Genomic DNA, 18,009 nt, shown 5'->3' with positions numbered 1-18,009 from the left:
TGCCACTCCATTTATACTCATGTAAACCACCACAGTGCCTCAGCCCTGAGTGAAAAGGCATTTACAACCTGCCCTTTTGAATGGGAACTGCATTCGTTCCTTTTTTAAAGCAGTTTTATGAGGTCAAAAATAGGACCTGCCAATCACTCCTCTGGGGCCTCAAGCTGAAACTGAGATTTCACTCTGAACTTGATGTTATAATATATGCATACTTTACTGCAAACCATTATTGCTCTCCTGACGAGTGACTGTTGAGCGTTTACATCCAGCGTGGCATAAACATTGGGTCGTTTGGGGCGAGTTATCGTGAATGGCATCCGCAGCTGTGGCCCACGCTTTTTCAGAACAGCTATCTGGTGCAAAGGGGCAACGTCATGACTTAGCACAGGTCTAATGAGCGGCGGTGCTAATTTGAACAGCTGGCTGGGTGTTGCTCTCTGCCCTTTTTAGAAAATAAAGACTTTTTACATGACCAACACGGTCCAAAAATGGACATGCATGCATCAAGAGGAGAATTTTCACTTTTTCCACTGAAAGTCAGGATCGTTTCCAACACATCTAAAATAATGCATTGTTTAAAATCGTTTTATGATTGTTTGATAAATAGCTCCTTTGACTCGCTAAAGGCCAATTTCACAGCTAGCATTTTATTTATTTGAAATCCAATTAAATAATTCACAAATTAAATTAGGTTTGTTTCAATTATTTAATCATGGATTTTAATATATTGATTTGAAGAAGTATTTTTTCAGTAAGTAAAAGAAGCGTTATATGAGCTCTCTTCATGCGTTTCTCCACCCATCTTCCCTGCTAATGAGGGACATCTTTTTCAATTCCTCCTGCTAAAGCGTCAACAATTCCCTCAAACCGTATCTTCCCACCTTCAGTCAATCAATCCTGCCGGTCAGGAATACTGCGGGATTGTGAGTGTGCGAGTGTCACACATGTCTGCAGGGGGTTAGTGAGAGTGTCCAATTGATCTTCTGCATTTTCTGTTGATTATTTTAACAGCCATAGATAGTGAAATTACAATTCTTTATGCTTATCTACTTTCTATCAGCAGATTCTATCTGTTGTTCAGTCTGTAGTTTGATTTATCTATTATTCTGTTACCTATCATGAGTTCTATTGTTCTGTTCTGTTTCATCTATAGTTTGTTTGTTTGGTTTTTACCAAGAAAGTGGCAAGATGAAAACCACTATTTTCTGTTTCAAACTTTCACATCACATCTTTAGCTTATAATAACATTAAAAATTCAAATCCAGGTTTTCATTTTCAAAGATTATAAAAAATAAAAAAAAATTTCCTACAATGCAAAAAATCCATGATACTTTTTTTTTTTTTTCTCAAAATAAATCCAGTGAATCAATATAAAAGTTCTTTTTCATATTGAAACTGATGAAAATACACAACATAGTAAGTTGATCCACGTATGACAGCCTCTGAACTTGGTCAATACTAATCTTATATACAGGCACTGGACTAAAAATACATTCATCAGTCATCACTCCCAAAATGAATTCAAAGCCGGGTCATCTTGTTAATGCTATAAATTAATTACAGCAACAAAAGAAAAATTCATCATGAACAAGAACATGAACAACATCACATTAGACCACAGAAATTCCAAAATGACATTTTCCTTACATTCAACTTCCAAAAGTGCATTCATCTTTGCCATGTAACATTCATTTAGTTGACTAGTGCTATATGGGTTCCCAGGGAACACGTTAGGTAAAAAATGTGCCTGAATGCACTGCTTTGGATAAAAGCGTCTGCTAAATGCATAAATGTAAATATGCTGTATTAACAAAAACATTAATGGCATTAATAAAAACACTGACAAGCTACGCAATATCGTGTTCGTAATCGAATGCGATTCATCTCATGAACGCGATATAGTGTAGCTTGTCAGTGATCTACGGATCTGTGTATTAAATGCATCTGAATAATTTCCATCTGAAAGTAAATGATGGAAATTTACCATTACTATTAATCACAGAACCGGCTTTACTGAGATGAAAACATGACCTAATAACTGTGCAAATATTGGATTTTGCATAAAATTAAAAATTGACTTTTCAGTACCGACCAGATACGATACTGATTTTGGCGGAAACTCAATTTTTTTTTTTAAAAGACGTTTATCGCGTTTTGGAACCAAATTCTTCATATATGTGTGTGTGTGTGTGTGTTCTATTTAATTTATTCTTTTGTTATATCTGTTTTTAGCTCTATTATAATATCCATCGTTCTGTCTATCTGTCTGTCTGTCATTTGATCTAACATTTGTTCATTTGTTTTATCATTCTGTCATCTGTTTCATTGGTTGTTAGATATCTATTTTGTAGAATGACATATTGGTTTTTCACTAATGCATTCAGCAGTGAGTATTAGTTACTTGTTTGGTTGAGGTTATGTGGATTTCAGTTTTCAAAGTTTTCAAGACTTCCCAAAGTCTGTTATCCAAGTTGATCTTATTTACACATCTCGGTTTCATTGAGAAGAAATCCATCCCAGTGTTTTGAGTCAAATGAAACCCAAACACAAAATCCTTCCATCGGCATCCAGCTCTCCAGTAAATCTTTGTTTCTGGGACTCTTCGTCAGCAGTAATGTTCCAGATCTTTACAGTGCGAGAATCAAAGGCTTTACACATAGACTTGCAGCAGGGGCCCCATTGTTCCCCACAAAATGTTAATGGCCGGAAATATTAATAATCTGCACACAGGGCTCTGGCCTTTGATGATCTGTTGACGAAACTGATCCGGCACTTTTGAGTGACTGGCTAATGGCATTCCTCACACTTGCTCTATCATTGGCTGGAGAGAGAATGAAAGTGTACGGCAGCCCTCGGGGACTCCCAAATGGTCAAGTGTCTTTAACGTCCCTGCTTCATTCTTCCAGCCCTCATCCCAGCTTTACTACCAGCCCCTTTGAGCACCCTTTTTTATCCACACTTTTTTTAGACGTTTGAGGGTCTGGCAGAAGCTCAGTGAGAGGGCGCGAGTGGGCTAACTTTCACTACCGCTGCTGATCCCAGAGGCACTGGAGGCCGATCCAAAACAACACGGCTGCACGGAAAGACTGGACCTCCATCGGGATTCAGTGCAGAAAAACCTCCTTCAGCTCTCGGGAAACAACTCGTTGGATTTTCTTGTGGGTAGAAAGTTTTTTTTCTACCATGAAGCAAACTTGGGACAAGGGAGTTTTTGAGAACGGCCAGTCAAACATTCCAGGGAATGTTGGGACAGCTTCCGCGGAACACCTCCAGAGGTAGGTAATGTGCTGCTGTGGGGAAAGTAGTTTGTGTTGCATGGAGATGTATGAGAAATCAATTCGTTCGCAAGCTTTTCGCCACCGTTTTGGTGGATAAATCATGCTTAAGTAGCAAGTACAGTAAGAAATCTAATAAAATGCTGTATGTCGCATGGTTCTTGTCAAGACACTCCTGGATGATGGATGGCTTTGATGAGTGTAACTTGGAGTTCTTTGCCAAAGTGTAATTCCACTATGATTCTGAGCTGTATTATTGTAGCCAAAGATCTTTAACACTGTTATCATTCCTCTTGCTTATCCCATCATGCTTTCTCTCTTATTACAAAAGTAAATATTTTACCTATGTATTTAAGGTAATTTTAATATAATCAGTTGCTTTATTTTATTGATTGTTTTAATTTTGTTTTTGTTTAGTTTTTTAATTCTAACACACATTCAGTCTGATTCTGACTATTTTAAAAGTAACACTGAAAATATATTCACTTGGATCTGGTAAAAAAAAAAAAAAAGTGATGAGTTAGCAGGACTGATAAAATAGGGGAAAAAAATCCAAATCTATTTATATACATTAATAAGATTGTTGCATATAATTATTTAAGATAATCAACAATCCTTATTAATAATTCTGTAATTATTATATTTTTGATAATGTATCTGGTCAAACTTTTAAAAGCTAGTCATTAACGCCACTGTTAAATACTGAAAAAAAAATCTCATATATTTATATAAATCAAAAGCAGACATCAATAAGATTGTTACATGTTGTTATTATTATTAACATTCCTTATGGACATTTATGGCTTAAGTAATTAAAAAAAATCTCTATAAGATTTTATAACTGACCTTTAAGTCATACAAATTGTTGAGAAGTGTTAAAATTAATTAAGCAATAAGTTCACTGGTAACTTACATTTTTCACAAAATAAAATCTAATAAATTCATTAAAATAAAAATAAAAAACTGCATCAAATAAACTCATAATCCAGTGCAGTATGAGAAAGCCTTTAATGCATGCACTCAAACGTTAAAAACATACTTTCAACTAAAAAGTTAATGTTGTAGAAGGTAAGATATCACAACAGAGCTATTCCCTTTCATTGATTTGACAAGTTGAAGCAGTTATGAAGAAGAAAACAAAGAAAAGTGAAAAACAATTACCTTGGGTCTCCACAGACAAGACAGCACATGCGAGTCATGTATGTGGCCCCACTAAATGTTTTTAGCAGATGTTACTGGTGACAAACTGCTATTTGCTTGTAACAGATAAATGGCACACGGCGTAATCAGTGCTGAAGTGCGTTTAAGTGATGACCACATTCCTGCAACATGCCTCTCTGAAATCACTTAGCACTGCTCAAAATATAATACTAATCATGCAAAAAAAAACATGCTGTGTTTGTGAAGTTCATTTAGACTTTGGATTATAAGCAGTTTTGCAATGTATAGATTGTTGCATAGGCAAGGAAAAATCTTCTAAATATCTAACTATCCTGCACATTCAAAATACTTGCATAAAATTTGAAGTAGTATATAACTTGCTTGAATACAGGCAAACAAAATTAGCCTTGTATACCGGACAAACATGGCAGTAATATGAAGTCTTGAGTGGAAAACGCCCTGAAGGGTTAACAGCGGTTGACTTATAGAACCACGCGACTCTTCCGTGTGTGTTACTGACAGAAATATGGATGCCAGTTTTGTTGCAGTGCTAAAAAGGTGTCCGTTTATGGACATGCCGTCCACCGAGTCTATTTTAACCCATCAACATTCTCTGTTTTTTCTTCACTTTCTGTGAGCATGTGAAAGGTGTTGCATTTAACCATTGTGCATTTCATATTACATTGTGTGTATGTATATATATATATATATATATATAATATGAATATTCTTTTATTTCTTTAATGCTATTTGAATAAACGTTTATTTCTCTAATGCTATGCAAAATATTTTGGAAGACATTATTCATTCTAATATTTGAATACTTTTTTCCCCATGTTTTTTTTTTTTCCCCCTTTAATTTGTCTTTGGTAATATGGTTTAGTAAATATATAAAATATTTGCAGTGGTGTACAGAATTGATGTATTAAAGATTTTAGAAGTACATTTTCATTTACTTTCACCATACAAACATTAGCATAGAAATACACTAAAAAATGGTAATGAATTTAAAATTAATATGTATATATATTTATATATATATATATGATTTTTTTTTTTTTTAACTTCTGTATATATAAAACATTTTCAATCAAAAATAATCCATATATATTTATATATATATATATGATTTTTTTTTTTTTTAACTTCTGTGTTGAGCAAATTCTGTGTAAACATTTTCAATCAAAAATAATCCTGCAGTACCAAGCCAAAGTTGTCACGGTATCATTTGACACGTGACTGTTACAATTTCGTGACATTGCTTGAAAAATCTCCGTCATGCTTACTAAGTCATCTTAATTATTTAACAGTACTGTCCAGGTTGGCTCCTGCATTAAACGCCGCAGTGCATTAAACCCTCAGCTGCCTGCATGAAGCTTTTCACAGCCAGCGAAAGGTCGTGGGCTCTGACAGTGTGGTGAAAGATGGGGTATTTTTGATGGATTGTTTTTAAATAGCGCAGTGGGCCGCAGCATTAGAATTGGTATTGTCGGGATGCATCAGGACTGTTGTGTTGGCTTTTTTTCCTCTCGTCCGTCGTACTGTATCGCTCCCTCTCTTTTCCCATATTTCCCTCCTCAGCTGCTCTCTCTATATCATGCCAGCCCGACCCAAAGGGGGAAGTTGCCTCGTACCCCCGGGAACGTGAGGGCTGATGGGAGTCCCAGACGCCATTCTGGGTTACAGCGCTTCTGAGTTTTCCAGATACTGGTGTAAACTGTTGTGTGAATATGCCCCTGAAAAGGTACTTTGTTAGTTTTTGTTGTAGCATTTCACTTTTTTCTATAACAGTCTTGGTTGCTGGTTTTGTTTGACCATTAAACAGTTGGATCTAGATGTTTCTAACAATGTATAGAGGGTGAAAGGTTTTAAACTTGTTTCTTAGTGAAGGCCTGAACGACGTGTTGACCTTGGCTCTTCATAGCATGCGTGTTTGCTGGTATTACCAGGGATGCCTAAATCACAGCTGGGAAATATGTTGTGAATGCCTTTGTCCCTTCAGCTCTTAAGACTACCAGCTATTCGGTTGCCTTTTGTCATTAGCTTCATGTGTATGTGGGTATGAAGCCGTATGGTAACACAATGCTGCATGGAAACACTTGTGTTTTGAGCCGTTTGATGTGTAGATGTGGCAGCAGAAGCCTGTAAAGTTCTTAAATGGCAGGAAAGAGATGAATGCATGTGCTAAAGGCGTTCACCATGAGAATTTAAAGCAAGAAATGTTCCGGTCACACTTTATTTTAAGGTCCAGTTCTCTGCATTAACAAACCATTAACTATGACTTTTGCTTCAAACTCCTAATTTGCTGCTTATTAATATTTAGTTGTTAAGTTTTGGTATTGGGTATGTAGAATATGGGCATGCAGAATATGTGCTTTATAAGTATTAATAAACAGCCAATATGTTAATAATAGCATGCTAATAAGCAACTAGTTAATAGTGAGAATTGGTCCCTGTACTAAAGTGTTACCAGTGTTCTTCTGTTGGTCTTGGAACAACAATTACAGTGTTAAAGTCCAAACTATAATCTACCTGTAAATGTGAAAAATATGGATCGATCAGGTTTGCATTTCCCAAAAGCATCGTAAGCCTAAGTTGATCGTAGCTCCGTAGGTTTCAGTGGGTCTACGATGAACTTAAGCTTACAATGCTTTTGGGAAACGCAGCCTTTAACTAACAGGAAGTGAAGTGGGAGAGAGATAGGGGCAAGATCGGGAAAGGTCCTCGAGTCGTAATTCAAGCACGGGATACCCGTAGCACCATGGCGCTGTATGTCCGTACTCTACCCACAAGGCTTTCCCTTTCAAGAAAAGTCTGTTCAGTCGGCGGCCATATTTGCAACGCCTCCGGGCAGCTCAAATAAGACCAAGTCCAATCCAAATGATAGGGGACTCCTAAAATCTCAAAAACTGCTCTCTGAACTCCCAATTAAAGTAATTTTTTCAAATCAGCAACAAAATCTGAAATGAACTGCCCCATGAATGTTGTTTTGTATACTCGAATAGTGTTAAAAACACTTATTTTTCCGGCTAGACCAGCCAATGCGCATTTGCAGTTATAACGCGCTTAAGACTGCGCATGTGTATTGGCTGGTCTAGCCTCAACTTACATCTTTCTTATATCAATATCTTTTAGATATTGTGCAACACTTTATAGATGCTGGGAATAACTTCCAATCATAAATTTGTTCCCAATATCCACACAGTGTTGTCCAATATCAGGACGTTGGCATAGCAATCAAAAACTTGCTAATCTGATCGTAGGGCTGCTCCTTGTTTCTTCATATGCCATTTTTTTAGACATTTGGGAACACTTTATGGATGTTGGACATGACTTCCAATCATAAATTTGTTCCTGACGTACACAGTGTTGTTCAGTGGTATACAAATAAACAAAACAGTAACACAACTGTTAACTTTGAAGTTTTTGATTGTCAACAAAGAAGGCGTTTAGCGACCAAATAACGGAGGATTTGCGACTGTTTGCAAAAAGGTGATGATATCATGTGACCAGAAACATTAACATTAGCTTTGTTCAATTTGGTAATAGTTGTCAAGCAATTAAACACTGCAACACAGCATTTGTTCTGTAGATGTATGCAAACATTTTACGGTTTACTGCAAACATTTACGATAAGAGTTTTATCTTCATGTAATTAAGCAACCTAATTTTATTAGTTTTAAAGTTCCATCTACATGCCGCCAGATTTATGTGACACTGGCAAATCTGAAAACCAGCAAAACATCTTTACACTTGACAATTTCATTGTCTTATAATATCTCTTGGATCTTGTATTGTAATAGCCAAGGCCAAATGGTTCTGACGCCATTTGGCTAAATCTTGAGGTTCAGACAGTATGTCTGAATGTTCCTCCTTTTCTCCTGTGGCTTGGATCACATGACGGTTTATTCAGGAAGGTGTGATCTCTCAAATATCAGCACTCGCCCTTTCAGCAACCATAAGATGGGTGCTGTCAGCTGCTTTGATTGATGGGCGCTGGTAAAAACCGGCAGTCATTAATTATCAAAACCAGTTAGTTGAGCTTGGTTAAACAAATTCGGGAAGTGTCAGTGTTTGGAAAGACATCGGACACAAGTGCTATTTCCTTCACGTCCACGCACAAATGCAACAAATACAGTGTGAAAAGATTTGTCAACATGCTGCCACGTTAGCTTGGTGAAAAAGCATTAGCCTTGGCCCTTAGCTGGTGTCAACCACTATCAGTCTATTTGTGGTGACACTTATTTGTTTCCATCTTTGCAGAATTGCGGGTTTCCTGCTGCGGCATTGGGGTTCGGGCCTCAGAGCATGTGTTCATTGCTTTGTTGACATGTAGAAGCAACTGGGCTAATCTTTAAGTTAAACGAATGACAGTTTTATGGCACTAGCAACTTCTGCTATTTCACTGAAAGGGAATTTCTGAGCTTTAAAGTGTTTGGTGAAAGGCATCTCAGAAATTCTAAGTTGAAAGTACATCACAAATTTACAGTGGTGATATATTGCTGTTGCAATAATATTTTATATCTTATAAAGATATAAAAACAAACCTATATTTTGTAGAAGCCAAATGCATGAACTTGAGGTCTGATGACTTTATCAGAACAGTTTTCTCTGCTTTATATCTATTTATACCATACTCAGATTTTGCAACCTCATCCACACCCAAGTGGTAAAACTGCACAAGTTCATATTTGATATAGTTAGAAATAGGAAGTGATCACTGTTTCACACCAGTCCCGATGCTGTATCCCTTGTGCTCGATGTGACGTCACTGACAGCTCTATGTGTGTTTGATTGAATTAAATGTAATGAGCTCTGCTGTTGTGGTTGTCCTGCTGTGTGCCGAACATATGCTGAGAACACGTCAGCCAAGTGTAAAGGTCCCTGGGTAAACATTGTCTAAAATTAAAGAAGGTGTTTATCCGAGTTTAATTGGACGTCTGTCCCTGAGCAGAAACGATGCATGAGGCAGATCTGCTTATTAAACTAGATTTAGCCTTTATTTGACTGTTAAAACACAAGGTCCTCCAAGGGCAGAATTAAAAATCATTGTCATGCCGCTGAAGGCACATTCGGTGTTCAATGTCAAATTCCTTTTGACATTGTGTGTCCGTATGATAGCTCCTGACAATAATGTATCACATATCACATTAAAGTTAATACTGTTTCCCTAAATAACTAGATCTCGGTGTTTCCAAACTATTCTGTCCCCCACATCCCAATGAATTAGTGCCCATTAATTCCGTATCATAACTATGTACTTGTATTATCTGTAACTATGTAACATTGTATTATACACTTACTTAACAGTCAGAATTCCATAGATTTAGTTTAAAATTAGCACTGTATCTGCAACAAAAATAGTATTTACTATTACAATATATTGGATGTCACTGATTAATATTATTAGACACATTTAAACTAAAATAATGCAAATTTAAATAAATAAACACAAATTATGTTTTCCCTGTTTAAAAAGAAATAAAAATCAAGCTATTAATATGATTTCATTTAACCCATTTAATAATATAATTATAAAACTAAATATATATATATATATTTTTGTATTAATATTTTTAATGCTTTTTCTTTATTAAGGTACATTCACTCCTGATTGTGAGTCATTTCTCTAGCTGATGCAGAAGAATGCGGTTACATTCATCTGAAATGGATAGTTACAGATGGAAACCACTGCCAACCAGTAAACGAAAACCTGCAAAAACACATCTTATCAAAATCTCACAGCTGTACTTAGCTGGTGAAAGAACTTACTGTGATAGGAATAACATTGCTATCAACTGATTTTAGGGTTAGGGCTCAGGTCATACATTATGAAAGATTACAAAGACAATTGCAGTTTGCTAATGAATCATGCACAAAAAGATGACAAAAAGCATGCATTAAGAAGATAAAAGCAGGCACTGAGTGTGCAGTTCCCTCTCTCTCTTTTCGTCTGACTAACTTGTCACAGTCCCTGACAACAGCCCTGTCATGCCTTAATGCCAGGAAGGTACGGTTTCTCTCCAGAGACTTTGAAATCTCTTGTCTGGAGCTCAGGGTTGCACAGATGCTGTTGCTCTGTGAACTGTGAGTAGTTTGTAGCACGTATGCTCAGCATAAAGGCATTTTGCTTTCATCTACGGGCATCACCGTTCAGGAACACGCGTTTAACTTTCCGGCATGTTCGTTTTACAACCTGTAGCTCATTTCTGCCATCCTTTGTGATGTCTTTAGGGTTTTTTTTTTTTTTTTTTTGGTCGATAATATAGTTCCATAATAAAGCACCAAGGCACAGGTATAATGCCCTGTGAGTACTGTAAAGCCAAAATATTGAAATGAGAATAATACTTCATGTACTATTTCTAATATATTATATTTCTATGTTAAAATACTTTCTCATATCCCAGTTTAATATGCAGCCATTCATAGGCTGATTCCTCTACCAAGTCTCTCAGGTGTTTTCAAAACATAAAAAAAAACTTTTTTAAAACATTCAAACTAGCAAGCATAGCAACACTGACTCAGCCAATGACATGAGTTTCGGGTGGAGCTGTGTGTTTACCTTACCAATGGCAGGGCTTGGAGAAGAAAAAAAACCTGTTTGAAAACAGTCAAGTCCATTCTGTTTTAGAGGCACTGATTATGCAGTTCACCACTGAGATAATAAAATGATTATACTATGTATTTATATTAGGTTATATTATATTACATTTTATAATAAAACTAATACAATTATAGCACAAATTCTCCAGCTTGTCTGCGATTCAGGGTGGTGATGTTATGACTCATTACTCATAATTGAATTTAATTACAATTAATAATAAGTTCTCTTGTAAATAACCTATTATTATTCTCTTATACTTGACACCATCACACGTCTGGAATAAGTGCAAGCCATTTTCATCAAATATAAGTGTTTCTGCTTGAGGCTGATTGAATTTCTAACACCTCGTGTGTTTGCAGTAGGTAGCAGTACAGATTTCTCTATGAAATCTATTGGGTTTAGTATAGACTTCTAAGTGTTCAGGGTGCTAAGTACTGTGCTAAATATTACATTTGTTGTTTACTGATTTATGGTGCTTTCACACTTTCTCTCTTCTTAAATCTTTATTGTACCATAAAATGGTACCATCTAAAACAGATGTGTCTCAAGGAAAGTTCAGGGGTCACAAATGTGCTTTTTCTTTTTGAGCAAACAACCCAAAAGAATACGAGAAATCGGTCTAGTTTGAAGAGAATATATCAGGTTAAGCTCTTCACTTAGCCTCAATGGAGAAAGATGCTTTTTAGGTCTAAAAAAAAGTGCCATCTACTTGATGGGACTAACTGACTGAGTAACTGATGTGTGCTGAGCATTCCTCTGGACAGCCTTTAAAAACTAGTGAAACCGAAGAGCCCTATGTGGGAAAGCTGTCTCCTGTCAGCAGACGGATCCGCTTGGCCCTCAGAACCAAAGCACATGATTAGCATACAGTACAAATAAACCTAGACATCTAGGAGATGTAGCTCTGACATGGTGACAGAGAACGGTGGGCGCTAATAATAGAACGACACCACATGGTTTGATTTACGAATTTGACTTACGAGGCCCAGGCGAAGTCTTGAGATGGTCTTTGTTTCGCATTTTCAGTGCTGATTTAGAGAGAGAAAAAAACCTGGAAAAAAAAGCAATGTTTATATGTTAGGTTACCTTTTATTTTGATGGTACCCTTAGTCTATTGACTATAAGCAACTACATGTCAGCTAACTCTCATTTGAGTATTAGTAGGCTTAGGTTAAGCTTAGGTTTGGTAGAATGTTGACATATACCTGTAAAAGTTAGTTATAGTTAGTTTGTCTGTTAGGGAACCATCAAAATAAAGTGTTAGCATATAATTAGCAGACATACTACTAATACTCCAATGACTGCTAGTTGACGTAGTTGCAGAGTTACTTATCAACAGCTGTTTAAAGAGTACCTTCAAATTAAGAATACCCTTATAATGTATTATAAATATGGGCTTCATAGAAAGTTAGCAATATTTGCTACTAAAAACATTGACGCTGCTTTTTATTTATTTTTTGTTCATCACTAAACGGCACATTCAAGAGAGGCCTGTCAAAGCTTCTCTACATCGGTTATATACTGCCTCCACCTGTTTCTTCCTGATCATATATGGTGCACATTGACACTTCTAAAGAAAGCTAAGATGTTGTACAAGGCCCTAAATTCTTGGTTTATTAATTATCTTTCCTTCAAACCATGACAAGTCATGGTTGATTTGTGGTGTATTAAGATACAGATCAACATACTATATTGGACGAGTAACCTTCTTTTTCCATATTAAGCCAGTATAATGTTCATCCACATCTGAAACAGAGACGGGCCTGCTAGCAGGTTGCGCTGAGATCTTGTGGACTGGCCAGGTGTTCGGTGTATAAATTACCAGGCAGGGCAGCGACTAATGCAATGCCCACATTTGCCAGCAGGTGTGCAGAAGGGAAGAAAACAGCAGGGGTCCATATATTTTACTACTCACCATTTGTAATTTTAGATGCTGACTGCTACCGATGTTAATGGATAGCAATGCATGATATTCCTCATGGACTAACAGCGGTGTTCGGCTCTGATCACATGACCCCACCCCGCCTATAGTGTGTACTTGTGTGACCGACATTTTGTTGACTTGCTGACAGTTCAAAATAGGTTACCTTTCAAATGATGCCAAGACTGCGGTAGCCGGTAGCCATTGTTCAGCAAGTTAGATAAACGAGGAGGATCGAATACCTGGAATAATTATCCATAATCCACTGGTGTTGACACCTAGAAGCTTTTTCTCATTGATGGTCACTGTTGGGAAGGTTATTTTTTTTTTTTTTTTAGATTTTCATTGGAAGCTTCTGAAGAATATTCTTCAATATGTGATTTGTTCTTTAAATTCATGAGTTAAGATTGCAAAATAAATCTCCAGGCCAACCTAAAGGGAAGGAAAAACAAACAAATACATGGAAATTTGATTTAGGATTTTAAGATCTTTTACATTGCGTCCTTATTTTTTAATGACGAGCAAATTTTCCAAACAAATTTTCTTTAATGTAATTTTAAATGATTACATATCTTTAAATAAGCTAAATAGTGGATGGCAAAAGCTACTAAGGCGTAGCTTGATGTTTTAAGGTGGCACTTTAGTGTCAGTTATCTTTTCACAATGCAGAAACTTTAATTGTTTTAAAAAATAAGATTGATTTTATTTAAACAAAACATTTGTACTCTGTTTCTTCAAATTAAAAGCTAACGCAAACACAAAATCATAGAATAGACCACACATACTTACAGCCTCTGAGGGCTTCAAGATTAATTTAGAGGACACGGTGGCAACAGGCAAGCCATGTTTTACAGCAGCTTTACAGACCCTGTGACAGCTTGTCTTTCTCTGAGACTCAATATGATCTTCCTCGAAACACAAACCCGTGTTACGGCCATGCCAAAAAAACTCCTCACCATATTAGCGACAAAATTAATAGATGAAGGGGTGTAGGGATGATCTGAAAAAGAAGTGGACAGATAATAAAACTTGTCAGCTTTGCCCATGAATATTAATTACTAGGTTTTTAATCAATTACAATTAGTTTTTTTTTTACTCGTATTGTTCACAAAGTGATGTTAAGTTAACTCATTCTTAAATAGGCACTAGCCATAGTAATATGTTTTGGTGTCTGTAAAGTCCACTGTGAAAGTGATTAACAAGGTTCTACAAGAGGACTACAAATACCAAAAGGATGCAAGTTTATGTGCTTGACAAAGTAGCATTAGCATAGTAGCATAGTTTGTGTTTGTTTAGTCCACATGCAAGCTGCTAACAGGATTTTAATTAAGGACTACAAAAACAAGTTTATGTGCTTGACAACCTCTGCAAACCAGGTTCTACAACAAATGTCGCAAAAATGCAAGTTTACGTTCTTGACAATTAGCTTAGAAGCATAAGTGTGTTTTAGTCCACTGTTAGTTTACAAGGTTCAATATGAGGACTACAAATATCATAAAAATTTAAGTTTGTATCTGACAGATTAGCATAGTATCATTAGTGTTATGTTTGTTCGCTATGCAATTAGTTAAGGTTCTACATAGAGACTAACATCACATGGATGCAGGTTGATGTATTTGACAAAGTAGTATCGGCATTAATGTTTGTTTTAATCAGCTGTGCAAGTTAACAAGGTTCTACATGAAGACTACAAATAACAAAAACGTGAGTTTGTACTTGACAAATTAGCATTAGCATAGTAGCTTTAGTGTTTGTGTTTCAACCAACTGTACAAGTTAAAAATGCTCTATATGAGGACTACAAATACCATAAAAACGTGAGCTTCTGCTTGGCAAATTGGCATTAGCACAGAAGCATTAGTGTTTGTTAATAAGGTTCTACATACAGACTACAAATACCACAAGGGCGCAAGTTGATGTGCTTTACGAAGTAGCGTTAGCATAGTAGCATTAGTGTTTATATGTTTGTTTAATTCACAAAATTCTACATAAGGACTACAAATACAACAAAAGCTATTCTAAAAACCTGTTGGAAATTCTTTAGGCAACTCATGGAGAATTAGTTTTCCAAGTAGACATTATGATTAAACAGCTCTGTTTCAAAATACTGTTTTTTTTTTTGTTTTTTTTTATGTATGTATTTTTGAACTGTCCAATTTATTTTTGGAGGAGACCCATTCATGTTTGAACAGTGAAAGCCCAAATTTACATTCCCAAACTGTATTCCCTTCAGGGTTCTACTGCAGTGTTTCCGTAGCTTCTTTCTATGCCATGTCTCTTCTGACTCAGACTCAGTAGACACCTGCCAAACATTGTTTGTTTCGTTTAGCATGGTGGGATAGCCAACCCTGTGCTTGTGGTGTCATTAGCTGAACCTAAAAACATGACAAAAAAAAAGCTAAAGTTTTCCTCTGGAGGCAGTCTGAGCGGATGACACAGCTGCAGGTTGGCGTTGATTGTCTGTGGGGTGGGACGTGTGAAGGTACGGGCTATTCGTGTTCATTCACAATGTAAATATCAGGCAGATGCATGAAGAGTGAGTCATGTAGACATTTTAAGGGTCGAGGTGACTCATGTCCACCCACAGTCCTTCTTACATAACACCCAAAACATCACACACATGAACAAGAACTCGGTAGACCTGCTGTTTCTTTCAAACACATCAGTGAGGATGCAACAGACAAGTTGCTGGGATGTGTTTTTTTTTTTTTTCAACTTTTATTATTTTTAAATAAAAGTTTCGATGAATGACTCTAGTCGAATGCTGTAACCACCAAAAACAAAAAGTAATGTTTTAAATTATTATTTTCGAAAACATATTTAAGTATTTTGTTTTAGAATCAAATGTCATGATATTTTAAAACACAACTGCTTTTGTACTTTTTAATTCTTATAAAAAAATAATGACTATTTACAAAATGTATTTTATATGATCATCATAACCCAGCTTGTGAATGACATCTCGTTGACCACTTCAAGATTTGGGGTACTCGGACTTGAGTCATTTCAAGTACAAATTTTTTAAAGGACTCGGACTTGTCACAGACTCGGATGCAACATTAACATTAGACGAAAAGAACTCTAGCCTTTCAGACTCTGAAAATATGTCAGAGTCCAGGTACAGTTGATGGAAATGTCACTGACTCCATGCATTATCACGAAAGTGATATTCAGCATTTGCATGTGTTTTTAAGTGTTGTCCAGTGAACAAATGAATGTGCTTATACGCACCTACCGTGAATCTTTATGCATGGAAACCTCACTTAAAGGGTTCGTTCACCCAAAAATAAAATTTCTGTCATTCATTACACACCCTCATGTCGTTCCAAACCCGTAAGACCGTAAGATATTTTTGATGGAATCTGAGAGCTTTCTATGCCTTGATCGTGGTAGTACCCTTGCTGTCTATGGGAGGGTCATAAAGCTCTCGGATTTCATCAAAGATATCTTAATTTGTGTACTGTAGATGAACGAAGATTTTACGGGTTTGGAACGACATGAGGGTGTGTAATGAATGCCAGAATTTTCATTTTGGGTGAACTATCCCTTTAAAATCAGATGTACACTATTTAGCCAACTTAACAAGGCTAGAATTTTATTAGAAATGCAGTTAACCTGACATTGTTGATTACCTTTATAAGTTGTGCACTCATTTGCTTTTTAAATAACTGGCCCAGTGTGGTCTATGGAACAAACAGGCCGTCACTGCTCTATTCTCAGCTGCTGCTATCAGTACAGCTCATGGTTATCTCATAAGAGCTTTTACAGAGACAGGGACAGACAGTCTAATGGAGGGAGGATGTGTGTCTAAGAGAGGGTGTCCAGTTTCATTAGACTTGTGTTCCCTGCCTGTGTCCTTCACTGATAAATGGAAGAATCTGTATCTTCTCAATTTTGTGGATGACGGCAGTGATGTGTGTGAATGAGACAGTATCTGCGTATGTGTGTGATCTTCAAAAGCGTATTAATAACATCTCATAACCCCAGGTGGCCAGAGCGCAGTGAGGTCTGGAAAGTGTACAGCTGTCAACTGCTGTAACCTCTCATCAGATGATCTTTCAATGAGCCCAGTGGGGAGGAAGTGATGTCGGGGCCTCTTGTAATGGCCGGTAGTAATTAAATGGCTGCAAATGAGCCCCAGATGCAAAGCTAGTGTCGCCCCCGACTGTGATGCTAAATTCAATTTATTAGTTGCACAAGGGATGAAGGTTTGATTAGCATGGCCCACTTAGCCCCTGCTGGTATATACGGTAATAACATCATATGCCTGCAAAAAGCATCTTTCAACACTGATGGCCATTTAAAAGAAGCTACTTAACAGTTAAATGTATAGCTATGTGTGCGATGCAGTGAACTACACTGGAGAAAACCGGAAATGCCTTAAAAAAAAAAGTTTGAGATTTCTTTTTAATATAATGTTCTATTTTATATAAAATCTAAAACTGGATAAATATATACTTTTTTCTACATTCATGGCCATTCATATATATATATATATATATATATATTCTCTTTAGATATCTAAGCAAAGACACTTTGTGTGTGTCATTGTGGGATGATTCAGACGTGGCTGTTACTGGACTGAAGCAGGCAGCCTGCCAAACAGTGATATTTTTTTAGGCTTTACTGCAGTGATAACTTTATTTTAATAGGGCTTACTTGAAGTGCAAAGTGCAAGCCCATTGTGCGCATATGTGTGAACTTCATTTGCATTCCTTTTAAAATATAATAAAGGTGTTTCATGAGCTAAAACTGTAGAAGCTTTGGTTTTCTTTCAAATTTTTTAATTTATTTATTTTTTTTTTAATATATATATATATATATATTTTTTTTTTTTGCATGCGCAATGACTCTGAAAATTTGGATGCTTGCATCATGATTTAAGAAATAGTTCATCCAAACTTGAAAATTTGCTGACGATTTACGCAACCGCCATTCAAAATATAGATGAGTTTGTTTCTTATTTGGAGAAATGTAGCATTACATCACTTGTTCACCAGTGGATCCTCTGCAGTGAATGGGTGCTGTCAGAATGAGAGCTGCATGTTT

General features: G+C 36.4%; 1 protein-coding gene across 2 annotated transcripts in view; it reads left to right on the top strand.

Annotated features, from left to right (window-relative positions):
* The first annotated feature begins 2,386 nt into the window (after window positions 1-2,386).
* LOC109047605 (RNA-binding protein 20-like) overlaps window positions 2,387-18,009 on the top strand; it is a 56,089-nt gene continuing 40,466 nt past the window's right edge. For both annotated transcript variants that reach the window (XM_042749204.1, XM_042749203.1), the window contains exon 1: window positions 2,387-3,275. In XM_042749204.1, coding sequence (XP_042605138.1) covers window positions 3,184-3,275 — 92 coding nt within the window. In that variant the 5' untranslated portion in view covers window positions 2,387-3,183. The remainder of the gene's footprint in view (window positions 3,276-18,009) is intronic.

The sequence above is a fragment of the Cyprinus carpio genome, chromosome B22 (assembly GCF_018340385.1).
Source record: "Cyprinus carpio isolate SPL01 chromosome B22, ASM1834038v1, whole genome shotgun sequence".
Taxonomy (NCBI): domain Eukaryota; kingdom Metazoa; phylum Chordata; class Actinopteri; order Cypriniformes; family Cyprinidae; genus Cyprinus; species Cyprinus carpio.
Note: the sequence above shows the minus strand (reverse complement) of the source record. Positions and strands in the feature narration are given on the sequence as shown.